Source organism: Sminthopsis crassicaudata, chromosome 2 (genome assembly GCF_048593235.1).
Source record: "Sminthopsis crassicaudata isolate SCR6 chromosome 2, ASM4859323v1, whole genome shotgun sequence".
Classification (NCBI taxonomy): Eukaryota; Metazoa; Chordata; class Mammalia; order Dasyuromorphia; family Dasyuridae; genus Sminthopsis; species Sminthopsis crassicaudata.
In genome coordinates, this window is record NC_133618.1 from 607,679,841 (window position 1) to 607,692,298 (window position 12,458).

The 12,458-nt window shown below is 35.3% G+C and overlaps 1 protein-coding gene across 7 annotated transcripts in view; it reads left to right on the forward strand.

Moving 5' to 3' along the window:
- PLCE1 (phospholipase C epsilon 1) overlaps positions 1-12,458 on the forward strand; it is a 337,489-nt gene that overhangs the window by 279,352 nt on the left and 45,679 nt on the right. For all 7 annotated transcript variants that reach the window (XM_074295914.1, XM_074295919.1, XM_074295918.1 and 4 more), the window contains 2 exons: positions 655-776; positions 2,781-2,898. In XM_074295914.1, the coding sequence (XP_074152015.1) occupies positions 655-776; positions 2,781-2,898 (240 nt within the window). The remainder of the gene's footprint in view (positions 1-654; positions 777-2,780; positions 2,899-12,458) is intronic.

Genomic DNA, 12,458 nt, shown 5'->3' on the forward strand with positions numbered 1-12,458 from the left:
AAATTTCTCTGACAAAAAGAACTTACGAGTGGGAAAAGTTTAAGAAGCCCTGGATGAGAACATTAATTGTATTCTAATATGTTAGTATATCAATCACAAAACCAATATGTCAGCTATTTTACACAATATATCTTTGATACTATTTATCTTGTTCTAAAGAATAGGACTTATCTACATGATACCAAAACAACTTCCACTGTCCATCAGTTTCTTAAAGTAATCAATAAATTCATTGAAGAAAAACAATTACACTGTCATTTAAAAGCTTGTCTTAAGAGTCAGGGGAAAAGAGTTCAGTTCCTGCCTTTGAACCATAGGAATAAAGTGACCCTGGGTATCCCAGGCAGCTCTCTTAAAACAGTAAAGCTGGGAAGTACACAGTGATCTGCATTGATAAAGGAAGGTTCCTTATTGGAAGTGCCCAAACCAGTGAAATCAAAGATGAGGTCCAAAACAATAAAAAACCTCAATGATAAAAACTCATTCAGTCCTATATTTTTGCTGGACTATCTCTATATCATGAAGAAACAATTCAAATATGAAGGTACTTTCAGACTTTTTTTGCTCTCTGACCTTTACATAAAGTAAGATCTACTGTGGCTCAGTAATTTTAGTTCTATTATATTCATTGAAAGTATCTTAACTCATTTGCAGACAACATCCTGGAAGACCGACCTGAAAGTAAGTCAGCAAGTGACAAACTACAGTTTGAGTACAATGAAGAAATTCCCAAGAGAATCAAGAAGGCTGACAACTCTGTTTGCAACAAAGGAAAGGTAGCAGACTTATTTCCTCTTCTGCTGTACTTTGCCATATAACAAGATTTAATCAGTCAACCTAAAATCATTCAAAGCCCCTAAATGAGAAACAAAGGAGTTTGCATTTTACACTAGAGATAAATTAAGAGCCACGTATGCTTCTTGAGTTGCCATGATTATGCGCACACTGTCATACATATCTGGGCTCAGCAGAGCCTCTTCTGATCCTGGAAGTTCAGTTCTCTTTTTGCTTCATTTTCTCTGTCTGGAACAGCTCCAGGAAAATCTAGTCTATTCATGGTTTAGCTCATTTCTAGTATAGCATCTGTTTTGAATGACTGTATGTACATAATGTAGCTTATGCTTTAAGAGCCAGATATAAGACAGAGATGAAATATTGAGAAAAGCAGTGTGTGCTGACAGTTTAAAAAGTCATTTGGGAAAATGGAATAATGTGAAGTGCTTCTTTGCATGGAGCCAATGAAAAGGTGTCAGTTAAAATCTCTGATCCATGAAGATGTGTGAGAAATCTGTGGAGAAAGAGGAGATTGGGAAAAACTTCTTCCCAGATGGAGATAGGAGCATGAGGGGAGGCAAGTTGTTCAAAAGAGAGAACAATATAAAGCTGATCTGGTTAATTATGAAGTAAAGATTGTGATGGGAAGAAAGCAAAGCCAGAGCAGGGCTAATAGCCTGAAAGAACAGAGCAGATGTAAGCCAGAGGTCTTAGGTAAAACAAATAGATTTAGAAGGAATGCACAGGGAGAAATAAAATTAGAAGAGCTTGTAGTTAGAGGAATTTCAGAGTTTTTGTTCATAAAAGTAGAACAGTTAATGGGGTTAGGAAACAAAGCCAGTGGAATAAAGGGTGTAGATCATGGAAGATGAAGAGTTTAATGAAGTAGGCCAGAATATATGAATTGTATATTGAATACATAGTACATCCATATACATGTGTATGTGTATGTTTGTATGTCCATATATACATATATAAAAATATATATGTACATATATAGCATATATATATTGAAAACCCCTGATGTAAGGGAAGTTGGATATGAATGGAGGGAGGATGACCAGGAGGCGGTAAGAGAATAGTGAAGATGATCTGGATAAAATGAGAAGAGATAGCTGAGTGTTGGCATTGGGAGGAGGGAAAAAGAGGGTTACCAGAAGTAGTAGTTGGAAATAGGGAGTACATCTACTCCTGGTCTAGGAGAGGGGAATGAAATAAAGTATATCTGACATTGAAGAGAAGGCTGTAGATCTGAGACTTCAGGGAGACTGGTTCTTGGGAGGAGGATGAGAAGAAGAGATCTAAGATGAAAGAAGGTTCCTGAGAAAAGAGAACAAACAGAATAATAAGAAGGGAGACCTAATTGAACTTCAGTAGGGACAAGATGGAGAAGGCAATTGGCAGTGCCATCAGGCAGTAAGTACCTCATTAGTCTTTTTCATTACCAGCCTTAGGCTTCTACCTCCAAGATTTCTGTGAATGGCAAATAGTAGCATCATTTTTCTTTCAAGTATCAGGGAAGAAGGGAAATTGGGCCTTTTACCAACAATTCTTCTTTACCAGAAATCCTGACAGCAAGATAAATGGTATATTTAAGATAACCTGAGTCCCAGTCTGGGTTCTTGAAGCAAGATCCTCTTGTTCAAGACTCATTTTTAATATTTGGGTAGTTATTACATCAGAGAGGCAGAGTGAATTGATTATTCAAAAAGAATGTCAGGCTAAAATGGCTGGTTCCTGAAGCAATTTGTGAGGATACTATACTTTTTTACACGATCATAAAGATCTACCTATCTTGTAAAAATATAGGACACCCCGCTTAGCCAGTTACCTGATATGGATAGAAGCATAATAATAATGTAAATTTCCTTATGGTTATCTTATCAAAAACCAGAATATTCCAGTTATTTGAAATATTTAGTTACACAAAATACTTATAGAAGGCAAGATGACATAGTACTATCAAGATCTCCCATACAAATTTCTATAACTTTATCATTTAACAGGTTTATGACATGGAACTGGGTGAAGAATTTTATCTTCCACAGAATAAAAAAGAGAGTAGACAAATAGCTCCAGAGCTTTCTGACCTTGTCATCTACTGCCAAGCTGTAAAATTTCCAGGTAAGATTAATCTTTTCATCCTATTTCTTTAAGAAATGTAAGTTATACAAATATGGGACTACCTGTCATCTAGGGAAAGGGGTGGGAGGAAGGAGGGGAAAAGTTGGAACAGAAGATTTTACAAGGGTCAGTGTTGAAAAATTACCCATGCATATGTTTTGTCAATAAAAAGCTATAATAAAAAATTTTAAAAAGAAGTATAAGTAATAAAAAAAGGTATCCACTCATCTTCATCCTTCTATGATATGGAATAATTTAATTTCTCCATAAGCGTTCTATAAATTTATTTTTCCCTCTACTGCTACTTTATGTCTTTTAAGAAGACACTGCTCATAATTTCCCCACATATTGAAGTAATGTTACCTTGGCTATCATCTCCCTCCACTTGGCAAGGAGATCAGGTTTTTCTGGCTAATGTGCTTAGTTTGGTTTTTGTTTATTTTATTTTTAATTTATCATTTAATTATTTTTAACATTCTTCCCCCAAAAAAAGTTCCAAATTCTGTCCCTCCCAACCTTCCCCTACTCATTGTGAAGGAAAGAAATGTGATATCAGTTTTACAGGAGAAATCATGCAAAATGTATTTCCATTTTAGGCATGTTGCCCCCCCCCCAAAAAAAAGCACGAAAAAAAGATGAAAGAATTATACTTCAATCTGCATTCAGATTTCATCAGTTCTTTCTCTGAAGATAGATGGCATTTTTCACCATAAGTTCTTCAGAATTGTCTTGGACCATTGTTTTAATCAGAAAAGTAAAGTCATTCACAGCTAATCATAGTACAATATTTCTAAATGTTACAAAATAAATATTTTTTGTACATATAGGTCTTTTCCTTTTCTTTTGATTTCTTTGGGATACAGACATAATAGTGGTATTGTTGGATTAAAGGGTTTTAATGATTGGCCGTAGTTCCAGATTGCTCTCCAGATCACTTCACAACTCCACCAACAATCCATTAGTATACCAGTTTTCCCATATCCCCTCCAACATTTGTCATTTTCTTTTTCTGTTGTATTATCAATTTGATAGATGTGAAGTGGTACCTTAGAGTTATTTTAATTTACATTTCTCTAATCAGTAGTGATTTAGAACATTTTTTCATATGACTACAGATAGTTTAAATTTCTTTAAATACAATCTTTTCATATTCTTTGACCAAATTTATCATTTGGGAAATAATTTGCATTCTTATAAATTAGACTTTGTTTTCTATGTATTTGGGAAATGAGGCCTTTATCAGAGACACTTGCTGTAAAATCTCCCTTCCCTCCAATTTTCTGCTTTCCTTCTACTTAACTGCTTTGGCTTTGTTTGTGTAAAAGCTTTTTAATTTGTTGTAATCAAAATTATACATTTTGCAACCCATAATCTTCTCTCTTATTTGGTCACAAATTCTTTCCCTATCCATAATGCTGACAGGAAATTTTCCATATCTCCCTTATTTACTTATGGTATTATCTTTTATATCTAAATTATGTAAATATTTGGCCATTTCTTGGTATGCAGTGTGAGATGCAGGTTCATAACTAGTTTTTGTCAAAACTACTTTCTAATTTTCCTGTAATTTTTATCTAATAGTGAGTTTTTGTCGCCAAAGCTTGGATTATTATGATCATTTACTACCATGTCTTGTGTACATAGTATATTCTACTGATCCACCACTCTTTCTTAGCCAGTACTAAATTTGATGATTACCACTTTGTAATACAAATTGAAATCTGATACTGCTGCACTACCTTTCTTAATATTTTTTTCATTGATTTCTTAGTATTCTTGACCTTTTCCAGATGAATCTAGCTCTATAAAGTAATGTTTTGGTAGTTCAGTTGGTATGGCACTGAATAATAAATTAATTTTGGAAGAATTTGGAGTCATTTTGTTATATTAGCTTGGCTTACTCATGATTAATAGTTCTTTAATTGTTTAGATCTGTCTTTATTTGTGTGAAAAGTATTTTGTAATTGTGTTCATAGAGTTCCTGAGTTTAGCAGGTAGACTTCCAAATATTTTATATTGTCTGCTGTAATGTTCTTCTTTGGTTTTCTGGAGATCTTGGAGCAGCCTTCCTTTCAGCAGAGTAATCACCACAAGAATAGCCAGATGTTAAAGTCCAAAGTCCAAATTCTTTATTGCCTCCTTACCTGGGGATCAGCTAGCTTTCTTCTGGCCTTCAGGTTTCAGTGGAGAAAATGCAGGAGGACAGGCCAGCCACACCACAAGGCTGATGAAGATGAAATGAATCTGTCTCTACTTGGCTCCGAGAGCTTGAGCTCCCACCTTCAGTCTGCTTGTCTTCTCTGGCTCTGAATCCGAGTCTCTGGGTCCCCCAGGAGAGCCACCAAGACCCTGACTAAAGATGGAATGAATCTTGTCCAGTCCTTGCTGGCTGTTACATTCTCCATTATCATAGGTGTGAAATTTCTGGAACTATATTAAGTAATAAGTACATATACTGAACTAGAGAACTATTAATCACCATGCTAAACTAGATAACCATTGTCTCATCAATTGCACTGACTTAATACCTTGTAAGAATCCTTGTTTTAAGTACAAGAGTTCTGGCCCATAACATCTACCCCTTTCTTTTGTTTTAGAATATAAGTGGTCATGCCCTTCATGACTTCTCACACCCCAAAAAGGAGGTGAACATGCCCTCTCTGACTTCTCAAAAAAGGGGGTGAAAACACCAAAAAAGGAGGTGATCACACCCTCCCTAACATCTCAGAAAGGGAGATGAAAACCAAAGGAAAATGGGGAATCAAACCAAATTAGCGGGTTTCTAAAGGGTCTCATTTGAAACAGGTATGCATAAATCCATCAACATGGGAGTTATTACATACAGCACAGGCTATTAGTGATATAACAAACAACATGAATCAACATGAAGAATCATACATGTCCATAAGTTCTAGAAATAGTCCAAAAGTTCAAAAGTGTCCAAAAGACACTTCATGTGTCTGGGAATCCAATGATTCCTGCTAGTTTTGAATTTCTGTAACAGTCTCATTATCAGCCATGCTCTTTCAGTGTCAGTGTTTCTTAGGTCTTCTCCTTTGTTTCGAGGTTTTTCTTTTTCTGTCTCTCTCTGATGGACAAGGCAAATACGGCTCATTGGCACCCATCTGATTCCTTCTCCATCTGTAGAGATGCAAGCAAGCCCTCTTCCCCAAGCAGTTAACCTATCTGGTCCCTTCCATTCACAACTTTCTGGGTCTCTCCATATCACCTGGCAATTACATTGATGCTGCTTGGACTGTACACTGCTCTTCTGTTGGGTTAAAAAACCTGTATTCTCCAGTTCTAATCCCTTTCTGCGATCTGATTGCTTTTTGGATGATTGATCACATCAGAGTCCTGAACTTCTAAAGACTCTCTGGGTATAAGCTTGGTGCCATCATGCCCTACCTGTTTTCTGTTTGAGGTCTTGGAGCTGAGCCATGCCTCTCATTTCCCTGGGTCAGTCTACATGCTGAGCCCCAGTGGAAGCCTCGGTTGCATTTTGGACATGGGATTTGGGGTCTTGTCTCTCACCCTATCTTCTCACTCTGTCTCTGTGCCTATATTGAGCTTTCAGATGCCCTACTTTACCACATTGAAAGCACTGATGAGTCTCTCTGGAAGTCCCTTGCTGAGAGGGATCCTGTCTTCCCATGTTCTGCATCATAGCCTGGGTATAAAAGGCATTTGTGCCCACTGTGGCACAGCATCGTGTGATCTCCTCTAGGGTATGCATTTATCAAATCAGATATATCCTATCCTTTTTTTGCTTTAACTAGTGCCTTTTGTAATCATGTCATAGGCTGCTTCATAGGTTGTATTGATTGTGTCATTGCCCCTCCCCTTTCTCCTTCTCTCTTCACCCATGAAGGGTTAATTGAGGTGGGTAGGTCAGGGGATGGAGAATGCCCTAATGGCTCCTGCTGTGAAGCACCACACTCCTTAATTTCATCAGAATTGTACTTAACTCCTTTCTTGTCTAATTCTTCATCCTTTTCTCCTAGTTTGTCAGTATCCTCCCCCTCCTGTTCTTTCTTCTTTTTCCTTATTCTAATACTTATATAATTCCTTAAAGCCAATTGTACTGTATAAAATATTTAGAAATTGAATCAGGGCCATTATCATTGTAGTATTCACATAGTTGCTCTCCTACTAATTTCCACTTGTCTGGATCTAATTCTTTTTCCTTTGAGAACCAAGGACATGTGTATTGTAATGTTTCTAAAAGTTCAATGATCTGCTCCCAATTACAATCAAACCTTGGCTTTTAATGAGTTTAACTATGCTTTTGACACACTTTCCTTGAAGGCCTCTTTCTAAACATTTGTCCCATTTCAGTTGAAATACTAGTTTAGCCCTTTACAAAGTTTCTATTTTTGTACTTACCCTCGTTTCTAGGTCACAGATGTAGCTTCTTAGCCCCACATTCGGATGCCAAAATGTAATGTTCTGCCAAAATGTAGTATTCTCTGTGGTTTTCTTGAGGTCTCAGGGGCAGCCTTCTTTTCAGCAGAGTAATCACCACAAGAATAGCCAGGTGTTAAAGTCCAAAGTCTTTTTTTCTTTGTTGTCTCCTTGCCTGGGGCCCAGCTAGCTTTCTTGAGAGCTTTCCAGACCAGTCTTGGTCTCAGTGGGGAAGTGCAGGACGCCAGCCACCAGGAGCCTGACTGAAGATAGAATGTCTCTGTCTGTCAGTCCCTCCCAGCTTATATACTCTATTACAGTTAAATCCATACATCACACTGAGTATAAACAATCATTATATCACTAAGAAACCATTATTTGTTGTAAAATTAAATCAGTCATACTGAACTTGGAAAACTATTAATCACCATGCTAAACTAGATAACCATTGCCTCATCAATTCCACTGACTTAACACCTTGTAAGAATCCTTGTTTTAAGTACAAGAGTTCTGGCCCATAACAGTCTGCGGTTATTTTAAATCAAATTTCTCTTTATTTCTCTTTCTTTATTAGTCTTAGTTGGTAATATATAGAGAGAAATGCTGATGATTTGTGTGGTGTTATTTTAAATTCAGCAATTTTACTAAATTGCATATTATTTCCACTAGTTTTTTTAGTTGATTTTCTAGGATTCTTTATGTATACAATTGGATCATTCGCAAAGAACAATAGTTTTTTTGTTTGTTTTCTCATTACTTGTTCTTATTTCTAGCCTTTATCGTACAATATTAAATAATAGTACATTGCTTCACTCCTGATCTCATTGGAAAAACTTCTAGCTCATCCCAGTTATACATAATGGTTTCAGATACATATTACTTAGCATTTTAATGAAAGCTCCATTAATTCCTATACTTTCTAACTTTTAAAAAAATAGAAATGAGTATTATTTTTCTGCCAAAAGCATTTTCTGGATCTATTGAGATAATCATAGAATTTTTGTTGTTTTGTTATTGCTATGGTCAGTTATACTAAGTTTTCCTAATATTAAACCAGCCCTGCATTCCTGGTGATAATAATGATTCTTCACTTAAAGTATTATATTCAGTTTTTCTAGGTAGATTCTGGCTTCTTTGCCTTTTTGAATTCTTTTTTGCCTTTCCCAGCCCATCCATCCTTTAAGGTGGAAGCTGCTAAATCTTGTATGATCCTGACTGTGTTCCACAATATTTTAGTGGTTTCCTTCTGATTCCTTAAAATAGTTTCTCCTTGACCTAGAAGCTCTAGAAATTTACTATAATTTTTCTGGAAGTTTTTATTTGGGTATATCTTTCATACGGTTATTGGTAAGTTCTTTCAATTTCTATTTTACCATCTGGTTCTAAGATATCAGAGCAGTTTTCCTTGCTAGTGTCTTGAAACATAATATATAGGCTCTTCTTTTCTCCAACATTTCTTAAATTATCTCTCCTGGATCTATTTTCCCACTCAGTTTTTTTTCTGATAAAATAATTCACATTTTCTTCTCTTTTTTTTCATTCTTTTGACTTTTGATTATTTTTTGATGTCTCCTGGGATCATTAGCTTCCATTTGTTCTTCCGTGAGCTTTTGTATCTCTTTTTCCATTTAGCCAATTCTACTTTTTAAGGAGTTCTTTTCCTCTATGTACTTTATATCCTTTCTTTTTATGGCCTTTTTTCCATGATTTTTTTTCCCTGAGGCAAATGGGGTTAAGTGACTTGCCTGGCCAGGGTCATACACCTAGGAAGTGTTAAGTGAACTCAAGTCCTCCTGACTTCAGAGCTGGTTCTCTATCTTCTGTGCCACCTAGCTACCCCTTTTCCATGATTTGTAAAGAGTTCTATTCAATGGATTTTTGTGTTTCTGGCCATTTAGCCAATTCTGTTTTTCAAGCTATTACTTTCTTCAGTATTTTTGTTTCTCTGTTAACTCTTCCATGCTTTTAACTCTGTTCATAATCTTCTTGACCCATACTCATTTATTCCAAACTTTTCCTCTACTTCTCTTATCTGATTTAAAATAATCATTTTGATTTTTTTTCTGGGAATTTTGGTTGGACTTGAACCCAAATCACATTTTTCTTTGAAACTTTGCTTGTTTTGATATCATTGTCTTCTGACTCTGTCAGGTTCTTTTATTATTATTATTATTATTATTATTATTATTATTAGCTTATTTTTTCCAGCCTATTTCTTGACTTTTATGATTGGACTGATTCCAGAGTAGAGAGAGCATTCTCCCAAGCTTTGGGTTTTTCATGTTACTATTTTCAGAATTCATTCTAGAGGCTTATAAGTTTTCGGTGTTTTCAAAGTAGTATTACCCAAGGAGAGATATGGTAATTGATATTCTGATTTGTGCTCTGGTCTAAATCTAGGAGGGACTTTGTCCCCTGCAGTAACAAGTGTTAGTACTTCTCATAACCCCTAAACTCTGACTAGATCCTCTGTTCTCCTGTAACTCTAAGCAACTAGGATTCTTCTCTACCTTGGGACTAAAATCAGGTCTCTTGCTCCCATGTGAATGACCCCAAGCATTCTTCCCCACCCTGGTATTATATCCAGGGCTATAGCCACAAATATTATTGCTTCTCCTGGCTGGAACTGATTCGGGCCCCTGTTGTCCTTGGGTAAAAAAAAAAATATATGCTTCTTCTTACCTTGAAACTGATCTCAAGGCCCCTATCCCTTGTGAGTGACCACTCTTCTCTATCCTAGATCTGTGACCAGGACTCTTGCTCCCCTGTGGTCACAAGTGCCAGAACTCTTTTCCCTGGAATTGAATACAGGCCTTGTAATAGAGTCCTGCAACCCAGTGCCAATAATCTCTTTCTGACCAGTAGTCCTACCCTTTACCATCTGTGGCTCAAAGTTCTCAAAGCTACTGCCACCATCGTGGCAGCTGCCTCCAAGGCCTATTGCTGGTATTGTCACAGTTTACTGCCCCTCTTCAATTTGATTTGAGGCATTATTTTAAAGTTATTTAGAGGGGAATGTTGGGAGAGTTAAGCTTAGTATAGTTGCCTATATTCAGTGCCTATATTGCCACTATCTTAACTCTGCCTCCTACTAATTATTCATTAAGAAGATTAATAAGCACTTTTTTGTTCTTTATTTTGATGATTATATTAGTTAAATTTATTTTGTAACTGGTGATAGTCTAGGTTAACATCTGTTCTTTTATCTATTTCCAATTTTCTAGCATCAACAGCTGATTTAAATAGGTTAGGTTTTAGCTGAACCAGATCTCAAATTGTATTTTTTATAAAGCTGTAATTATCAAAACAATCTGATACTGGCTAAGAAATAGAATAGTAGATACCTGGAATAGATTAACTCTATAATACATTGTAGTAAATAATCATAGTAATCTTGTGTTTGATAAATCCAAAGATCCAAGCTCTTGGTACAAATGGTCATTATTTGACAAAAAATGCTGGGAAAACTAGAAAACAGTATATCAGAAACTGACTGTAGACCAACAGCTTACACTATATGCCAAGATAAAGTCAAATGGATACAAAGGATAATATCATAAGGAGAGCAAGGAGTAGTTTAACTGCTAGATCTTTGGAGAAGGAAAGAATTTACAAACAACAAATAGAAAGCATAACAAAATGGAAAATGAATTATTTTGATTATATAAAATTATGAAGCTTTTTAACAAACTAAACTAATGCAACCAAAATTAGAAGGAAAACAGATTGCTAGGAAAAAAATGTTTTACAGTAAATCTCTCCAATAAAGGCTTCATTTCACAAATACATAGAACAGAGTCAAATTTATAAGAACACAAGTCATTCCCCAATTGATAAATGGTCAAAAGATATGAACAGAAATTTCTCAGACAAAGAAATCAAAACTATCTATAGTCATATGGAAAGCACTATTGATCAGAAAAATGCAAATTAAAACAATTCTAAGATACCATCTCATATCTGTCAGATTGGCTAATATGACAGAAAAGGGAATATGATAAATGTTGGAAGGAATATGAGAAAAAGTAATATGATAATGTTGGAAGGAATGTGAGAAAACTGGAACATTAATGCACTGGTGATTAAGTGATGAACTGATCCAACCATTCTGGCGAACAATTTGTAACTATGCCCAAAGAGCCATAAATCTGTGCATCTTCTTTGATCCAACAATGCTATTATTAATTCTGTATCCTAAAGAGATCCAAAAAAAGAGAAAGAGACCTATTTGTATAAAAACATTTATAACAGGCTCCTTTTCTATTAATTAAGATTTGAAAACTGAGTAGTATATGATTATAATGAAGTATTATTGTGGTATAAGAAATGACAAGCAGGATAATTTCAGAAAAATCTGGAAAGACTTACATGAACTGATAAAAAGTAAAGGGACCAGAATTGGGAGAACATTGTACACAATAATAGCAATAGCCTATGATGAACAACTGTAAATGACTTAGCTTAGCAATACAATGATCTAAGACTATTCCAAAGGACTCCTGATGAAAAATGTTATCCACCTCCAGAGAAAGAACCAATGTTGTCTGAATACAAACTGAAATATAGGGTTTTTTTTCTTTCTTCCCTTCATCTTTCCCTCCTTCCTCTCCTCCCATTCTCTTTCCTTCTTTTCTTTTCTTTTCTTTCCTCCTTTCCTTTCTTTCCTTTTCTTTTTTAATTGAGTCTTCCTGCAGAAAATGAGGAAAGAAATATTTTACATGATTGTATATGTATAACCTTTATCAGATTGATTACCATTTCAGGGGAAGAAGAGGGAAAGGAGAGAGAGAGAATTTGTAATTCAAAACTTAAAAGAAAAAAGCAATGAATATTAAAAATTGTTTTACATGCAATTGGGGGGATAAAATATTGTTTTAAAATAAGAAAATATCAGCCAATAAAATTGATGACATAAAAAATTAATAATAAATTGCTTAGGTTGAAATTCCTTTGATTATCATCATATCTTTTCATTTTTTTTAAGTTCTAATTTGGTTTTAATTTCTATCATTGCTGTAACAACTCAAAGGATTGAATGTATGTATAATGATTCCCCCATTGGTCATTACTTTCCTTAAACAGATGATAACTAATTACACCTTCATGATGTAGATAACATTCACAATATTCGCAGCTTTTCATCTCTCAAAAGAAAT